This window comes from Hydra vulgaris, chromosome 15 (genome assembly GCF_038396675.1).
Source record: "Hydra vulgaris chromosome 15, alternate assembly HydraT2T_AEP".
Classification (NCBI taxonomy): Eukaryota; Metazoa; Cnidaria; class Hydrozoa; order Anthoathecata; family Hydridae; genus Hydra; species Hydra vulgaris.
The window spans coordinates 35,707,501-35,727,500 of NC_088934.1; the positions used below are offsets into that span (position 1 = coordinate 35,707,501).

The following is a 20,000-nucleotide window of genomic DNA, read 5'->3' on the forward strand; positions in this document are numbered from 1 at the left end:
ATTATCATTTCTTAAGTTATATTTATTTTTATCTTTTAAGGTATAATTGATCATGAACTAAATGAAAAAAAACAAGAGATACCTTGGTTTTACATTTGTTTATAAAACAAAGTATATCAAAAATATTCAGCTGATAAATATTAAGAACTTTCATTTAAAATAGTAATGGTTGGGTATGAGCAAATCGATCTTTATAATTAATAAGACGAGCAACATGCTTCTTCGGACGACAAAGAGGTAGCTGATTCGATTTATTGGTATTACCCTAGGCAAAATATGCATAATTTATATGGTAGAGGATTAAAAAGAAATATAATTGTGTTAAACTGTGTTTATTTAAAACATTTCCAGCTACTTACACTACTCCTATAATTCAAACAACTTTTTTTCATGTCAAATGTGATACTTCAAAATAAGGTTTTCTTCAATATTGATTCCTAAAAAGTTAGTCTGTTTTTATTTGAATTTTGTCAATAAAAAGTAAGGGCGTGACAGGAGGCTTTTTTTTTGTTGAAGTTGGATGAAAAATTATCCATTTTATTTTTTCAACATTTAGTGACAGTTTAATCATTTTAAACCAGTCAGAAACTTTTGTTATTTTAATGTTCATATTTTGGAATAATGTTGTTATGTTGTTATGAGATAAAAAGAGATTAGTATAATCGGCAAACATGACCATTTCTAAGTTTGAGGCTTAGGAACTTCATTAATGTAATTTAAAAAGAGAGAAGGTCCTAATATAGAACCTTGGCTGACCCCTCATTTTATATCAAATAAATTGGAAGAGACAGTTGTATTACAGTAAACAAACTAAATACGGTTGCTTAAATAACTTTAAGTATCATTAAAATTTATCCTTTAATTCCACAATAATCTATATTTTTAAATAGCATTTTTATGGTTAATAGTATCAAAGACTTTTGATAAATCGATGAAAACCCCTAACGTATATTGAAATTTTTCAAAAGATTCAGCAACATTACGGTTAATTTGGAATACAGCGTGTTTGGTTATATTACTTTTTTTAAATATGTATTGATTTTGATACAGTATATTATTTAAAGATAAATCATTAAAAATTACGATTCATAAAACTTTCTCTAAAGTTTTAGAAAAAGCAGGCAAATTTGAGATCCCAGAGGTCAGAGGTTCGACGCCAGCTCCAGCTCAACAAGCGACATTGGTACGGAAGGAGGCGTGAACTTCCCGTTAAATGCTCTCCCGCGGTGCTCTGTGATAAGACCGTAAGGACTTCTGGGAGCAGCTAAAATAACTACAAAAAAAAAAAAAAAAAAATGTTGGAAAAGCATAATTATTTATTTTGTTGGTTAAGATAAAATGTTTTGGGTCAGATTAGGACCAACTGATACAAAAAATTTGATCGTATGATGTTTCTTCGCTATTTTTAACAGCTTCAGGCAATGCGCTCGTTTTAAATTTCTGCATGCCAGTAAGTTCTCTTAGAATTTCCCATATAATTTTTAAACTGAGATTATTTCTCTCAAGCAAATTAGAGTTGTAAAGTTTTTGTCTTTTTTTTTTTGTCTTTTAAGTTCTGTAGCGTGGTTTTTATGGAGAACTTTATTTTGTTCAGTTTTTACCTTTAAATATTTTATAAATAATTTTTGGTTTAGTTTTAGAGGATTTCCTTGGATTTTTTGTGATCCATGGTGACATTAAACTTTCAGTTTTTCTAAAATTTTAGTTTATAATACGGCATAAACTAAATTTTAGTTAATAACGTATTAGAAACCAAAATTTTAGAAAAACTAAAAGTTAAAAATAAGATTTAAAAAACGTTATATAAACTAAATTAGCGTCAGCACAGGAACTTATTTGTTTCCAATGAAGATAAAATAATTGCTCTCTAAATGTCTTTAAATTAGCAGTAGAAAAAAATCCTTTTTTAAAAGTTTGTTTTTGTTGAGATGTAATATCTGTTGATATTAATAAAGAAAATAATAAGGAAGTGGTCCGTTTTACATATAACTTTTGCTTATTTACCTTTTAATCGAAAATCTTTTGCAGCCGTAAACATTTTTATCTGCAATTTGGTTGTCTTTTCGCTGAAATCATTATTTACATAAATTCTTAGATCCCAGAGTTTCGTCTTTAAATATACACCTAGCACTGCTGATTTGTCCTTAAAATTTACAAATTTGACCACTATAGTTCTTTATATTTTAATTGTATCATCTTTATCATTTTTTTCAATTCTATGAGCACGTTCAATAATGAATCCACCTTGAAGATCAAGTTTTGTTTTTATCAATTCATCAAGTGATTCTTCTATACCAGTTATCCTTAAATTATTTCTCCTACTTCGGATTTCAATCTTAGCCAATTCGTCTCTCATATTAAAGATTAAATTATTTTCTAAATTTCTATCTGGTTATGCACGATCAGCTTTCAATCCCTTTTGTTCAAATTCTACTTTATCGTATTTTTCTCTAATAAATTCGACAGCTTTTTTCAAGTAGTTTACTTCAGTTTTAAAAATTTTATTGTCGTCATTCAACTTATCAATATACTTTTCTAATCTTTCAATTTTTTCAAAAAATATTTTATTAATAGTGATTTCGTGAACGTCTAAAATTTCTTGTAATTGTGAAGACTTTAAATTTTTCTCCATTTTTGTTTTGTAATTAAAAACACGTCCGTTGGCGGTAAAGTGTTAAAACGTATTAAACTAAAAACGGTTTTGAATCGTTTTTAATTTAATAAGTTTTAATAAAAAACAAAATAAAAGTTATAACGCTATTAAATTTGTAAATATCCTGGACTTTATGTTATTATTTAGACTATGTATTTTATTTTTTTAAAAAAATGAATAACTTGTATTAAACTTACTTTTTTGACTTCTGCTACGTTTGAAATTGTAATAAATGCGAACAGACCACATATACGTAAGTAAAAAATTTTTTTTTGTCTTTTTTATTTACTTCACTACAGTTATAGTTATAGTTAAAACTGTTTGAAAACATTCAGATAGAAAGTATGAAGAGGAATTAATGAAGTCCAGAATGAGTAAAGCCCAAAAAGAAAAGCCAAGAATATTAAACTAAAATATAAATAAAAACACGTTCGCTCAATAATCACTAAACCCCTTAACAAATACGGAACAAATAAAGTAATAAAAATAATAACAATAATAACAATAATAATAATAATAATAGTCAATCCAGTTTACTTACCATGCGTTATCTTTGCAAAGTTAAAACTGTAAAATAAATACATAAGTAATTAGGCATCTGGGCTAAATAAAATAATGAGTAATTAAGTAAAATTTGTCTCAAATTATATTTTATCAACAGAGCTAAACAAAATGACACTAAATAAATAATGTAAAAGAGCATATAAAATAAACTATTTATGTCAATTAAAACTCAAGAATTGAAATCATTGTTTTTTAAATAGTTATTATTTTTGTTACCTATAAACAAAACTAACTTACCTTTATAAATAACAAGCTGTTTTCTGTTTTAGAAACAACGGGGTTTTAGTGTGCCCATTAGACAATACTATTTTGAAACCTGGGCAGGTAACTTTATTTTTTTAAATTAGCTTTTTTAATTTAGTTACTTACATGGTTTACTTTTTTACTTTTTACTTTACGTTTATTTTACTTTTCATCTATTTTTTTTTTTTAAAAAGGAAGTCTTACTATAATTTTTCAACGCTATCATTTTGTAAATTGATATAGTTTATTTGGGAAATCTCGGCGCTTTTAAAATTAATTGTGTTTTCCTCTTGCCCCGGCCGTATGTATTTTTTTACATAATATCTACTGTATTTATATATTTAAACGGCAAATAATGACAAACTAATAATAAAAAATAGTTTATCCATTTTTTTATAACAGTTCCTTACTCAAAAGTAATAAAATATTTTTTCATTTAGACTTTTCCCGATAAAGCTATTGAAAGAGCCATTCTGCAATTAAAAGTTAAGTGTAATAACTTCTTAAAAAAATGTCAATGGACTGGAGAACTAAAAGCAATTAATGTATGTATTTTAAATTTTGTTGTAAAAATATCTAATATACTTAATGGAGCAAATTAACTTTAGGTTTTCTAAAGTATCTAAGGGGGAGTGGTAAACAATAAACGATTAATTAATAAAAATCGATTGTTAATTGAGTAACATAACATAATAAAACAGGGAAAGCTTAGCATGTACTAAATGGTTTGACAGTTATAGGTTGTATTCGTTTTGAGATTTTGGCCAATTTTGAAGATATTTAAAGTCGCTGAAAAATTCAGGGACTCAAAATCCTTGACTATCGACATGCTACAAAGAGAACTGTTATGATCAACGCATGCTCATTAAAACAAAAATTGCTGAAGACTTTGAGAAAAAATAAAAACATTGGAGAGAGGTTTTAAATTTCTCTTTATAAGTTGACATCAGGTGGAACTTGCTCGTGCTTCTATTTTTAATCTATTTCTATTGTAATCTATTTTTTCAGACAAGTTTTTATCATTATCGTGAAATGATTAGAATAAATGGTTCAATGCCTTCAGAATGAGCAGTTAAAATTGTAATTGAAAAGTTGTATCAGCTCAATTTAGATCAATGATATCTTTGGGTGTGTTGTTAATGGTGCATCAGTAATGAAAAATAATGGGACAAGATCTGACTTGCAATGGAATTTATCTTGTGGTATGTGATATTTTTTATAAGAAAAAAGAACCAGCAATAGAAACACCTGGAAAAACTATTTAATGAAGAAGGAAATGAAAATTAAGAAACTTGTTCCAATACTGATGATAATAATAAACAAAGTATGCTGGAATGAGGAGAGTATAAGTTCTGTTGACGAGGACACACGAATTTAAAACTTTAAATTTTAACGAGAACTATGGTATATTTCAATTAAAGAATTGTAAAAACTCAAGCTGTTTAAAAAATCACCATATAAAATTGATATGCTTTTATATTTCTAAAATCAAAATATTTGAAACAAAACATCTGTAGATCAGATTTAGGAAAAGAGCTTAGACCTGTTCTGGATACTAGAATAAGGTGGGATAATTTTATCAGTATTTTAAAACAATTCATAGATTTAAAAAACGTTATTAAAAAACCTTGTAGAAATATCCAGAACAGATTAGATCTCATCAAAATACGGAATAAAGCACATCTTTGATATTGTTCAGGTTCTTCATGATGTAGAGTTAAGTTCTATGGCACTAGGATAAAATCTGATAAACTTGTTTTGTTTTTCTCAAAATTTTAGAGATTAGTACAATAACATTGATCACATATGATAAAAGGTTGTTTCTGAAAGAATTACTGAAAGAAGTTATTATAATATTGCTGGTTTACTAAGCTATTTATTCCTTCAGATAAACTTAAATCAGGTTCAAAATAACTGGAAAATGTTTTATAAGAACCGAATAAAAATGAAATTGCTAAACTAGTTGAGTAGTATAAAAACAATTATTTTTACATGAGGAAATAGAAGTAACATCTTAGTCTGATATTAAATCAGCTTGAAATGTGAAACCAATAAAAAAAACTAAAGCTGTAGAATTAGAAGAAATTAAATCAAACATAAATTTAGCAACAGAAAGAACAAAAAGACTATCTAGAAAGTCATCCCCCAAGAAAATTTGACTTGTATTTAAAATGACTAGAAAAGAGCTTGGACTTTTTCCAGTATGTGTAAATGTTTGCAGCATTTAAATAATTGGAAAAGAGCCAAGCTTTTCAGAAAAAATTTATTATACTATACTAAATCTCCCACCAATTAACTATGGACGCTGAAAGGTTAAGTGCTTGTTTATTTGTTACTTAGTCTTGAGCTAGTTTAAATGATGACATTGTTAATAACTTATACTTTTTAAGATCATATCTGATAAAAATAAAGAAACAAAAAAAATAGGAAGCAGTATTTAATTTTTTCAAACTGCAGAGTTTATTTTAAAAATTATTAAAAACTAATAAATTATTTTTTCGAAAACACCCCTACATATTCAATTTCTTTGAGCAAAAATTTTTCAGTATTTTTAATTAGATTTGATTTCTTGTTAAAATTGTTTTATTCGAAAGGTTTAAAATTATTTCTACTTTTCTTTAAAATTTCTATTAAGAGCCGTTTTTTCTAAGAATCAGGCAAATTCCTGAAACTGTGGAAGTGACCTCCTCCAAATTGCTTGAATTTTTTATATATTGATCAGAATATAGAGTAAACCTGTTAAGGAAAAAAAAAAATTTCAAAAATGTTTCGTTCACTCGGAATCTGGGCCTAAATTTTTGAGATTTTTTTAAAAATTTTTAGAAATTTAGTTTTTGCCACCTTTGAACCCATTTTTTTGGCAAGGCAAAAAGTTGCACATAGCTTTTGTAGTTAATATCAGACGTAACCCAAAAGCTCTCTCCAAAAAATATAAAAAAGTTGCGTGACACTGTGCGGTTGGCTAATTATCATAGTTCAAAAGTACAAAATCAATCACTTTTGTCAACTTTTAATCGGAGTTAATTCTAGCGGCGAAGTGTTGCACACAATTTTTCTTTTAGGATTTGAAATTATCAAAGGTATTGAGTCTAAAAATGCAAAGAAAGTTATGTGATACCTAAGGCCTATTAATATATTAAGGCTTGAAATTGGAAAAAAATGTTTTAGTATACTTACAAAATGAACCATTACGGCAGAGGCGCTTAGTTTTGTAAAAATGTAAACATATCCAACTGTCAATACAAAAAGGTCCTAACATAATAATAAAAAAAATTCGTGTGATTTTGTAACACGCATGATATAACATGAATTAAAAACTGAACAAAAATCTAACATCAAGATAACTATATTGCTAATTAAATAAAACATAAATCAAACATTTAAATGTTTTTCCATTTAAAAATTAGTTTTTCATTTATTAATAGAGTCATTTACACACATTATCCACCACATCACACATAATTTCTACTCTGCTGCAGTAAGTTTCTCTAAGAATAATGATATGACTGTATTATAGTCTTCTTCGGATAATGAATAATCGCCACAACCACTGATTAGAAAAGGAGCATTTACTAAACAGATAATTTTATCAGTTTGGTTATTTATCTCCTCGGTAGTAACTGGCCAGCGAAAAGTATTCTTCTCTTGCCCGTTAATCATACAATTAACTCTGATCCCAGTTATAGATACCTAAAAGTATTAGCGCAACATTTAAAATAATATAATAAAGAGTTTATGATTTGTTTAATTTTGCTTACATTCAATAAAACTTGTAAAGTCTTATATAATGTCATTCTGAAATTATTTTTACATTTTATTTATATTCCTTTTATTTTAGAGCACTGTTTTGTAAAACAAAATAAAAACTTGAAACTAATATATACTTTGAATAATATTACCTCCACAATATATCCAATATTCCATTGTTTTTCATATGCAACAGCAACCCAATCATTCACTTTCCATACAAGACAAATTTCTTTTGCAAGATTGGCGATGTCTTCCTCATATTTATTATCATCTTCATTGTCTCCTGCCAGATTAAAGTCATCATTTTTGCCATAAACTTCTTTGTTATCGTTAACCTGACTATTTTCATTATTTTCTGTTGTCGGTTCTACCAGCTTACCTTTTCTTTTCAGGTTACTAAATCTATAACAATATCAATTGTACATATTTTTAAACATATGTAAACAAACACACAAAATTATAACTTTCACCTAAATTTTAATTTCATATTTGTAAAAGAACTATTTAACAGTCAGAAACATAATCTAATTTGCAAAAGTTTTGATAGCAACAATGCCTACCTTGAAAATAAAGATCTTATCTGTTGGCTAGTTACATATTGATCAGGCGGAAGTTCTCTCCTCAGCTGCATGTGAACCCTCTCAGGGCTCATTTTATTACCTGATTCTTCTCCACGAATAAAGTATTTATACAACAGTTCTTTCTGCTGATTTGAAAATCTAAAAGAACTTCGAACTGGTAATGCCCAACCTTGCAATAGAAAAATGTTCATGCAATGTGGTTTGTCTTTTACGGAAGCAATGTTAGAGGATGAAGAAATTGGCATATTTAGTTGTGAAGTAATTTTCATCTTATGAACAAACGAGTTGCGAACTTTATCCAATGATGTTAATGATTTCGGAACTGTATGAAGACCGGATAGCATGTGTTCTTCTAAATCAGCATCGCTTTCAAATGATAAAGTACAATTCATTTCAGTGCAAAATCTTAATGAATATAATTGCCTGTCACTTCTTTTCTGTTTTTCCTTAAGTGACTTGTTACGCTTAATTGAATTATCTGTTTTGCTATATGGCAACAACAACTTAATCGAGGGTTGAATTTTAAGATTTCCATACTCTTGTTCAATTCCCTCACCGATATTGAAATAACGCCACATCTTCATACTTTTCTCACCAAACTCAAATGAGTAATAGTTGCTAATGTTCTTAATCTTTGGTCCAGTAACTACAGTTTTATCATTGCTAATTTGAGCAACTGCTACTTTTGCATCTTTAGCGCCAAAACTATAATGCATAGCCTTGTGTATATCTTCAGCAGTCAAAAGATTATTACCATAGTCAACGTAACTCCTTAAAATTGTCTTTACAACTGCACTCTTCCTTTCACATTGATCTTTTCCACAACAGGGTTCATTATAATCATATCTCAGCAACTTTATATCTCTCTCTTTGCATACATTGTAGATTGCTTCAGCTGAAAGATTTCCCTGATAGCAGCCGGCATTATCAGATTTGGTAAACATTTTCTTGATATGCGGTTGATCAATTCTGAATTGGTCTAAAACTGCAGTGGCTAACGAAACAACATCACCTATTCCCTGATTACACCTATACATTGAAGTAAACACGTTTGAATAACTTTCCTGCTATTTTTATGAAGAATATATCCACATGTAAACTCATTCCTTTCTTGCCAAAATACTCTCTTTGGCCCTCTCTGTATCGAACCGGAAGAATTTTTTGACAAAAACCTTTAAGCCAGAAAGCAGTTTCATCGTTTAATTGCTTAAAACCTTCGATTTTTGCTTTTTTCTGTTGAGAATCTCTCATCAGGTGTTTTATGTAGTTGAATACATCCTTTACAGCAATTTCCAAATCATAAATAGAATCAGCATCGTCAGAATTTTGAATTGTTAGTTCTTTGATCATCTCGATAGCTTTGCACAAATCATAGCAATCGGCACATACCACTTCTGATATCTCTGTGTTGGATTGAAGATTTTTTTCAGATGGATCTGATAAGGCATGTTTTGAGCTATGAGAAGAAATGTTTGAGTCATTGACACTACAATTGGTTTGATAACTTGTTTTCAAATACCTTTTTCCTTTTTCAAGGGCAACTTCGAGAGATTTAGAACTAAATCTTTGTGCCAATTTTTGTAATGTTTGAAAACCATTCATGCCTGAAGCAGTAACATCATCTAATCCAGCTAAGCTTTTTCGACTTGAAGGTTTTATTGCATGCAATACTTTCCGCAAACTTGAATCAGATAATGGTATATAATTGTTTTCACTACAACTTTTTCGATAGAACATGATAGCGTGGCTATATTTTGTCGTCAGTATTGCATGCACTATCTTTTGTTCTTCACCGCTGTCGTATTTTAATTTGGTTATTCCATAAGCAACATCATGCAAAATACCGCTTGTAAATATAAAGTCTAAGAAATGTTCACACTTTGTTTGATCAAGACTAGATCGGACGAATACTTTCTTCTCTGGAAATGCCAATCCTTTATGAGATGCATGCCATTTTCTTGCTGTTTCTATACGATGTTTGGTACACTCAAATGTGTTCATTATAAACTTTTTGGTATACTTGGTATGGTCTAATAATGAGAGGATAACTAACTTTCCCATGGAATCACTTTGCTTATATACTTTCTGAGCACGAATAATTTCAATTGGCAGAGGGCTATTTATTTCATCAACATTTTTACTGTTAAGAAAATCTATAAGTATTTCCTCTTGTCCAGGAGCAATAGCTTCCGCAAATTTTTTCTTTAATAAGTTTTCTAGGCAAACATACTTGCGTTTTAACTTATCTTTAGTAGTATCTTCCAGATATTCGAACTTCCTTTTTAATCTAAATTTTATTGGACTTGCATTAAGAACCTCAGTTACACTCTCACGGCTTCTTAGAGATTCGTCCAAAATCTCCTGTGAAACATTAATTTCACCGGGATCAAATTCTTCATCTGGAGTAGCAGGTGTCATATATGTTTGTTCTTGTTGTGTTTGTGTTTCTGTACATAAATTGGTGTTTTCGTTGACTCTAGATAAAGCAGTTTCTTGCTTTAAATGAGTAAAACACAGCATTGCACCAACTGAAAATACTTCATTGTATCGCTTTGACATTGATATGACGACATGTATTGGTGACGCCCTTAAAGCGGGAGATTTTTTTCCTTTTATATTTAGATGGTGAGGATAAAAGCATGTTTTTGGAGGACTCCATGCAATACCAAACGTGTACCGGTGAAAAGCACATATTTGTTCATCCTTTTCAAGATTTCTTTTAAGTCTATTTGCAATAAGTCCATTTTCTTCCCAAATATTATTATCGTTTAATAGCATGACCTAAAAACAATTTTTTAAACAATTATTAAGTGTGTCATTTAAAGCATTGTTTATAATCTGACTTTTCACGAAAAATGTTTACAAGTTTGAAATACATTGTTGTTATTATTAAAATACAATATTGCAAGAGTGTCATTAATTTAGTGATTATTTATTAAAAGAGTGAGGAATTAATTAAAAGAGCTATTTTTTTTTGTTTAAAGAACTTTGTCTCAAAATCTTATTGCAGAGAAGTTATAAAGTATGTAATTATAAAAATTATATTACAGTCTGCGTAAATTTAAAATACATAATTACCTTTAAGTTGATTAGGTGTTTCTTAACATCAACATCTCCCAGCTGATGAATGTAGAACATTTTGTTTATAATTTTATGTTTTTTGAATGATCCACAATTTCCTTTTGAAAAGCAACAACAGTTTTCATAAAAATATTTGTTTTGTTTCATACTCAACTAAAAACAAGTTCTATTTATGCAGTACCTATTTCTCAATAGCAATGATAAAATATCTACTCTATTTATGCAAATTTTAAAGGTCGTTAAAATAAAGTTAAGACATTTTTATGGTAAAGTAAACAACCGCCCACTAACTTGTTTCTCCACAATCGTGATATCAGCGATTCTTCTTCCATTCGATCACCACAAGTTATTTGGTTATGACGTAAATTTAAATAATTCACTTCTGATCATGTATTGTTTTTTATTATTATTTATTTCAATTGTTATGATTTCTATATCATAGTCAGAAACGCTTAAATTTTTTCTTAACATTACGTGCAATGTTTTGTGTAATGCTAAATGCTAATTTTGGATGATAGAAATTTTATTGTGAGCGAAAACCTCATCTGTGTGTCCAAAAAAATATCTCTTCGTACTTAATCATTTTTAACAATTTGTACCTTTATTTTTAACTTAATATCTAAAGATCACACGAATTTTTTTTATTATTATGTTAGGACCTTTTTGTATTGACAGTTGGATATGTTTACATTTTTACAAAACTAAGCGCCTCTGCCGTAATGGTTCATTTTGTAAGTATACTAAAACATTTTTTTCCAATTTCAAGCCTTAATATATTAATAGGCCTTAGGTATCACATAACTTTCTTTGCATTTTTAGACTCAATACCTTTGATAATTTCAAATCCTAAAAGAAAAATTGTGTGCAACACTTCGCCGCTAGAATTAACTCCGATTAAAAGTTGACAAAAGTGATTGATTTTGTACTTTTGAACTATGATAATTAGCCAACCGCACAGTGTCACGCAACTTTTTTATATTTTTTGGAGAGAGCTTTTGGGTTACGTCTGATATTAACTACAAAAGCTATGTGCAACTTTTTGCCTTGCCAAAAAAATGGGTTCAAAGGTGGCAAAAACTAAATTTCTAAAAATTTTTAAAAAAATCTCAAAAATTTAAGCCCAGATTCCGAGTGAACGAAACATTTTTGAAATTTTTTTTTTTCCCTAACAGGTTTTTTCTATATTCTGATCAATATATAAAAAGTTCAAGCAATTTGGAGGAGGTCACTTCCATTGACTGCCTGATTCTTACAAAAAATGACTCTTAAGAAAAACTACTGAATGTCATATGGAAAAACGCTTATTAGCAACATTTATAAAACAGAGCAGTTTAAAAGTAATAGTTATTTTCAAATAATTTATAAAAATTTAAGTATAATTTTTATTTTAGAACCATTTAGGATCATGTGAATATCAAGAGGTAAAATGCCCAAATGGACAGTGTTCAACTTCACTTTTGCGTAAAGAACTAACTGATCACATAAAAATAAATTGCATTTATCGTTTCATTAACTGTCAACATTGCAATCAAAAGATTCTTTTTTGTGAGAAGCAAGTAAAAGCATTTGTACTTTTAATTCTTTTTTTAAAAAAAAACATTTCATCTTTTATATATATATATATATATATATATATATATATATATATATATATATATATATATATATATGTATGTATGTATGTATGTATGTATGTATGTATGTATGTATGTATGTATGTATGTATGTATGTATGTATGTATGTATGTATGTATGTATGTATGTATGTATGTATGTATGTATGTATGTATGTATGTATGTATGTATGTATGTATGTATGTATGTATGTATGTATGTATGTATGTATGTATGTATGTATGTATGTATGTATGTATGTATGTATGTATGTATGTATGTATGTATGTATGTATGTATATATGTATGTATGTATACATCAGGGGCGTATACCGGATTTTATTTTTGTGTAAGTCGTAAAAAATTTTTGCCCTTTTTCCTCTGTTTTTTGTGTTGTTTTATTTTTGGCCGGACTAAGTGTATTTTATAAAAATGTTTTAATAATTGTTTAAATGATTTATAAAATCGCTAAAAAGGTCACTGAAGCTGACTTAATGATTTTTGGTAATTAAAAAAGTAAAAATTTTTAAGTACTAAGTAATATATATATACAGATTATAAACTTTTAAATACAAGACTTCTGTAAACACAGTTCAAGACCATGGTATAAACATATCAAATAGTAGGCGCAAGTCCTAATAAATTTTATTTCTAGAAAAATTAAATTTTAAGGTAAAAAAGATGGCATCTTTTATTTTTAACTAAATTTAAACAAAATCCATTTATTTGTTCTCAAATTCATAATGAATGAAAAGACCATTTCCGAACACTTTCTTGAAAATATTCTGTTCAATGGTAAATAATGTTTTTACAAATATGTCTGGCTATGAAAATAGCTGTTCAGCAAATGGTAGCTAAGGTAGTTTTCAATTGAGTTCACCATAGGGTTAACCAGATGTTCCTCAGTCATAGTTGATCGCAATTCGGTTTTAATGAGAGCAAGCTTACTAATAAAGAGCGCCCTTATTCAGAGTAGCTAAATAAGACTGGGATTTTATTAAAAATGCAAAGTGGAACACAGATATAAGTTAATATTGACTCAAGGCTTTTAAAATAGACTGCCTTAACTGAATTGATCAAAGAAAGGATTTCTATTTGTTCAAAAGTATTTGATCGCCTGAAAACAGCTAGATGACGGATTTCTTCAATCGACACTTCTTTTAGATCATTTACGTTAAGAGTTGCCAGCGTATTGTACTTTCTTTTTGGTTAAGTGCTTATTCATCATTAGAATGAGATAGAGATCACACAAAATTGAAAAAATGTGAGTTTTCTTTTGAGTTATTTATTATGCTTTTTATGTTCTAAATTCATCTTCGTCTAATTTTTTAAGCTTTCAAAAAGTTACTTGAAATCAGTTGATGTAGTAATTTCTGTGCATTAGGCTGGTAACTTTTCATCTTTTTCTCTAGTATTTGCTAATTATTTTTTATTCCCTTTCAAATCACTGCTGAGTGATTTAAAAGGGCCTTTTAAAGCAGAATTATTACAACCATTTCCGGAGTAAACTTATGAATTTTCGGATTAGAACAAAGAAATGCACCTATTGAGATATACCTAGACTGCCTGTTCAAACAAAGAGCTATTAAATATCGTATTGTTTTGTATTTTCTTAAAGCCACACTTTTCCTATTTACATTTGCTCTGGTCTTAATTTACAAACTTTTCTGCAGCTTTTTTTTTGACTTGGGACCCTAAGTCATACATTTAAAAACTTAACATTGTATTTTCACTTTAAGATGCGTCTGTGATAAATAATTTATAATGGTATATGGACTAAAAAAATTGGCGTTTGGAATTAGTTAATTGACTGACGAAAACAAAAAGCAAAACAAAAAAAAGCCACCCTGCCATCTATTAAATTTAAGTAATACTGGGTTGATTAGCATACTTACAGAGGACAATATTTAAAATGATTCAGCTAGAAGTCCATTATTCAATTAAAAAAAATTATTTATTTACCTAGTTAGTCAAAACAAAAGTAAATTTATTGTGGGTCTTTTGTCCCCTTTGTGCCCGTGTGTTGTGTTTTTGTTAAAGTATACCATGTAACACCATACACCCCTCTTGAGTCCCTGGATATGTGAAGTCCTTAAGTACATTTAGGTTTCAAGAAAAAAAACTAAATTTTTAAAATGTAATTATCTCAAGAATAAAAAAATTATTTTTATTTCAACTAATTAATTTTTTGTTTGTTTGACTATTTTACCGGTAAACTTGCTACTTATTTGCTTCTTAATACGAGCTTTATATTATACGTGTTTATATAATTCTTAATAATTCTTAATACGAGCTCTTTAGTATATTTATTATAAGTTTTATATTTACATTATACTCGATATTAATGGTGTATATTTACGATTTATTAAAACGATTTATTACTCTTCTTATTTATTTTATAAATCTACGATTTTTTATTCTTTTAAAATGGGACTCTATAAAAAGATTGCAATAACGTAATGTTATCCTTATCTTCTTTGAGTTCCTATCTGCTTTAACCTTACTTTATTGTACTAATAGTGTATACTCTTGTAACTTAATTCATTTTGTTTATATTTAAATTTAAAACTATTATACTATGTTAATTAGAAAAATAGAAAAAAATAAAAAAATAAAAATATATATATATTTAAAATATATATATATTTAAAAGACAAAGCAAAAAACAACAGCTGAGAACAAACTAAACTTCTTCTCTGTAATATTTTGACCTGTTTTTGCCCATATTGTCATCAGACGTAAAATATAATACAAAAAACCGTTACAAATATTACATAAAAACGTCAAAGAAGAAATTAAAAAGAAGTCATAAATGATTACAAATAAATTGAGGCGTAGTTAATTTCAAGTGATTCTCTAACTTTACGTTCATCGTACTTTCATTTTATAGCTAAAGTTTTCGGACTTGACCAATTAAACATACCATTACATTTTCTACCATGTTCGGTTGCACCAGATGCATCCCATTCACCTTTTAAATAGTTTTTTTAATGTGCAATGCATCACGCTAATATAATTTTTTATATTCAGAAACAAAACAACCTTTTTAAAATAAATTATAATAAAACAGAGGCATGTAAATATACAGTTAAACTTCCATGGCTCCCAAGAATAGATCCAAAACTTGAAAACAAACCTAAATCTTACAACGTTAGAACTTACAACACCACCTACATTAAAAAACATCTTTTGCAACAACAAGTCTAAATTAATTCCCAATAGCAATTCCGGTGTATAAACTCACATTCTCTACTGGCAGTGTACACATTGGCAAAACAAAAAAGAAAACTTTTAAGAGATGCATTGAAAATCAAAAATGCTTTATAAAAGGTAAATAGGATGCATCTGGTGCAACCGAACATGGTAGAAATGAAACGGTATGTTTGATTGGTCAAATCCAAAAACTCTAGCAACAAAATCAAAGTACGATGAACATGAAGTTAGAAAATTACTTAAACTTAACTATGCCTCAAGATACCAAGAAATAAAACACGCTACTACACTTTTAAATTGTGACAATGGCATTAAAATTTCTACAGTTGAAGACGTTTGTTTAAAGAAATTATTCAAAAAAACGGAATTAAATAATATTTGCTAATTTTACATTTACGTTTTTATGTAATCATTTAGGGCTTCTTTTTAATGCCTTTTTTTGACGTTTTTACGTAGGGTAGATTAGGGTAATTTGAGCACCTTGGTAACATGAGCATACTCAAAGATTTCTTAGATGAAAGCAATGAAGTTAAAGTTGCTTTTCATTTTTTGAATCGACTTTGTGTGGTGATAACAGGAATCATTACAATTAGCGTAAACTTAATAGCAGTTATTAGCGGCTATCATCTAATTAAAACGCTGTTAAATTTTTTGCTTTGTTAAAATAACATCATCACCAATAAATAAATCTGAGGCGCAAAATTTTGGTGCTAAAATAATAAAATCAATTTTTTCATAAAGAAAAATATGTTAGCTAAAAATCCTATTCGTTTTTTTTTGAAAAACAATGATTGAAACATTTAGTTTTGACTTTATTCAAAGATACCATTTTTGTGTAATATGAGCATACTCAAATTACCTAGTGTTTTTGGTTGAAATTACCAAGTTTAAAGTCCTAAAATTGTAGCGGTTTTATTTGCTTTTTAAATAAAAACAAAACATAATAAAAATTTGTAATATTTTAACGATACTAAATATCTTACTGTAACATAAATTCAAAAAGTTTGAACTTTTATCGTTTAATAATTTGAGTTAATAAAATAGAAAAAATAACAAACTAATTTTTATTTTTTTATTTTTTTTTGCGGAAAACATAATAGTATTGTTTCAACAAAAAGTGGCTTAAAATTTGATCTTTTAATGATAAGTTTTGTTAACAAGGAATTGTTATATTCCAAAAATTAGTTCTAACTGTCAGGTTGGTATTTTTTTACTTAATTAATAATATTTTTTTATTGAGCTAGTTTAAAGTGCTCATAATACCAAGTGGTCTGGGTAATACGAGCATTTTTGCTACTTTTTTAAAACCCTTGTGTTTTTAAGAAAATTATTTGGGTGTCCAAATATCTAAGTAGATCATGAAAGGGACCCTTAAAAATTGCTTAATTGAAAAGATTTTGGATCCAGCATAATTATTTTTTTAAATATTCCAGTTTTTGCTTAAGGTGCTCATATTACCCGAATCTACCCTAATTAAAACTAATTACAATTACAAATCAAAGTCATCTGCTTTCTCTAATCTGTATACCAGCACGACAATAATATCAAGGTTTCACAAAATAATGGAGTCATAAATTAGCCCTCAGAGTAACAGGCGATATTTTGTCTCTAAGAGATTCTTTTCATACCAAGGATAAAGTAACAATTTATTTCGGTATACTTCAAAAGCAATTTCTCAATGTAATGTTAGTTATAAAAAAATGTTTACAATAATAATAATAAATGTAAATAATAAAAATGTTACAAGTTGCAACTCGTGCAATTTATAACATTTTTACGAAATCGGGTTTTCAGGCGATTAAGGTAAACATCCTATAATTTCTATGCTTGGTGCTAAACGCTTTTTAAAATTTGTTGGCAACATATAAAAAATTAATTAAATAGTTGGTAATTGTGTCAATGTTACCGGTACCATTCTGCCACCATTTTACTTTACAAACCAATATCACCTCTTAAAAAGACTGGTGAGTAAGGGGACCGCTATTTACCGCATTTACACATTCACACCGTATTCAAGTTGGGTTGCATGAAAGAGAGTTAATTTATTCAATGGTTCTTTATTCATATTTCTATTCATACCGCCAATCAAATTAATTTAAGGTAGTTAGTATGATCTAATAAAATTGAGTAGTTTATTCAATTAATCAAAAAAAAGTTTAAAATGCAGGTATTTTCATTTTAATATTTGATGAACATGTCATACATGATACTTACGATGTTTCACGTCTTCGCCTTAACAATAACATCAGGCTGATATTTTTACTGAATTTCAACAACTGAACAAGAGGAAGTTCCGTTCGACCACAAGCAAAATCTTTTAGTATCAAAGACGCATTTAAACGAACACAAATAATTGCTGGATTTTTAAACACTTATTTGTTTCCACTAAAATGAGCAAAATTAAACAATCTAAATTATAAACTGCTCAAACATTTCAAGTACCATATCAGCCTGCTGTATCATCTTTATCCGAGCCTGTTTTTTTATCCTCAACCAAGCCTGCTTCATCATCCTCATCCCAGCCTATATCATCAAATATAATCAGTAAGCATCAAACTTCAATTTGATTTGCCAACTATAAAATTTAACAACAACATCAGTGATTCCTGCTCAAACATATCAAATGTTGCAACACTCCACAAAGAGACTCGAAGGCAATTTGAAAAACGTTTTATAGCGCCAACATGTTGACACGCAAAAAAAAATGAGCCAATATTCCGAGTGTTGAAGGCTAGTGTCAAAAACACCGAAACAAGACAAAAGCATCAAATGGTACAGAAGGTGTCGCAGAGTTTGGGAAGTAGTATTGCTAAATCAAAACGACATGTGGTACCAATATGAAGCTTTTAGTTTTTATCTAATTAATAAGTAGTTTTTTCGTATATTTGATTAAGCAGCGGCTTTTTGACTAATATTGTAATGCGGTAAATTTCAATAATTTGCCAAGAAATCGGTGGCACTTAGTTACAAATGCGATATCTAGTTACATAATCGTAATGATATCATTATTAGAGAGTAAATGACTCGACGTTATATTGTGAATTAACACATCGCTCAATAAGTCCGTAGGATAGCTAATAAAACAACAACATTTTGACATAATTTGATTTTATTCATCAACATAGTCTCCTTTTAAGGTGATACAGTCATTCCAGCGCTTCTCTAACTTTTCGATACCATGTTTGTAGAACGATTTATCTTTTCCTTCAAAATATGCTTCAGTTTCGGCGATGACCTCCTCATTCGATCCAAATCTCTTTCCCTGGAGCATCCTTTTGAGATCTGAGAACAGCCAATAATCGCTGGGGGCCAAATCAGGCGAGTATGGTGGATGGGGCAACAATTCGAAGTGTAATTCATTCATTTTTACCATTGTTTTCATTGACTTGTGACACGGTGCATTGTCTTGATGAAAGAGAGTTTCTTTCTTCTTCATGTGCGGTCGCTTTTCGTCAATTACAGCCTTCAATCGTTCCAATAATACCATGTAATATTCGCTGTTGATCGTTTTACCTTTCTCAAGATAATCAATGAACAATATACCATGGCTATCCCAAAATATGGAGGCCATAACCTTGCCAGCAGAAGTTTGAGCCTTTGGGCGCTTTGGGTGGCTTTCACCCGCTGGTGTTCACTCAGCCGACTGTCGATTTGACTCAGGAGTGAAATGGTGGATTCATGTTTCATCCATTGTGACGTAGCGACGCAAAAAATCCTTTTTATCTCGGTGAAATAGTGCCAGACATGCTTCAGAATCATCGATTCATTGTTGTTTTTGGTCCAGTGTTAGCAAACGCGGCACCCATTTCGATCAAAGCTTTTTCATACCCAAATATTCGTGTAATATTGTAAACACACTGCCTTCTGATATCTTTATGGCCTCGGCAATCTCCTTCAATTTCAATTTGCGGTCGGATAAAACGATTTTATGGATTTTTTTGATGTTTTCCTCAGTAACTGCCGAATTTGGGCGACCGGAGCGTTCAGCATCATCGGTGTTTGTACGACCACGTTTAAAGTCAGCAAACCACTTTTCAACCATTTGCCTCGATGGAGAGGAGTCCGAATAACACTTATCAAGCCATTGTTTGGTCTGCACCGTGTTTTTTCCCATCAAAAAGCAATGCTTAATGAGCACACGAAATTCTGATTTTTCCATTTTTTTCAATTCACAAAAGTTGATTCAATCGTTCACACACTAACTTGGTAAATAATGGTCCGATTGTCATGAAACTTTGACAGATATCGTTTGAAGGTTGGTACTTTCTAAAAACAATACGGATTCGGTATTTGTGTTGCCA

At 29.1% G+C, this 20,000-nt stretch overlaps 2 protein-coding genes across 3 annotated transcripts in view; one reads left to right on the top strand and one right to left on the bottom strand.

Annotated features, from left to right (window-relative positions):
- Positions 1-20,000, top strand: part of LOC136091346 (TNF receptor-associated factor 5-like) — a 101,701-nt gene that overhangs the window by 19,413 nt on the left and 62,288 nt on the right. For both annotated transcript variants that reach the window (XM_065818804.1, XM_065818805.1), the window contains exons 2-4: positions 3,487-3,541; positions 3,901-4,005; positions 12,264-12,428. In XM_065818804.1, coding sequence (XP_065674876.1) covers positions 3,487-3,541; positions 3,901-4,005; positions 12,264-12,428 — 325 coding nt within the window. The remainder of the gene's footprint in view (positions 1-3,486; positions 3,542-3,900; positions 4,006-12,263; positions 12,429-20,000) is intronic.
- LOC136091516 (uncharacterized) lies at positions 6,870-7,855 on the bottom strand. The gene is made up of 3 exons (XM_065819159.1): positions 7,771-7,855; positions 7,360-7,612; positions 6,870-7,150 (listed from the first exon to the last, which is right to left on the bottom strand). The coding sequence occupies exons 1-3, from the start codon at positions 7,839-7,841 to the stop codon at positions 6,926-6,928; spliced, it is 549 nt and encodes a 182-aa protein (XP_065675231.1). The 5' UTR covers positions 7,842-7,855; the 3' UTR covers positions 6,870-6,925.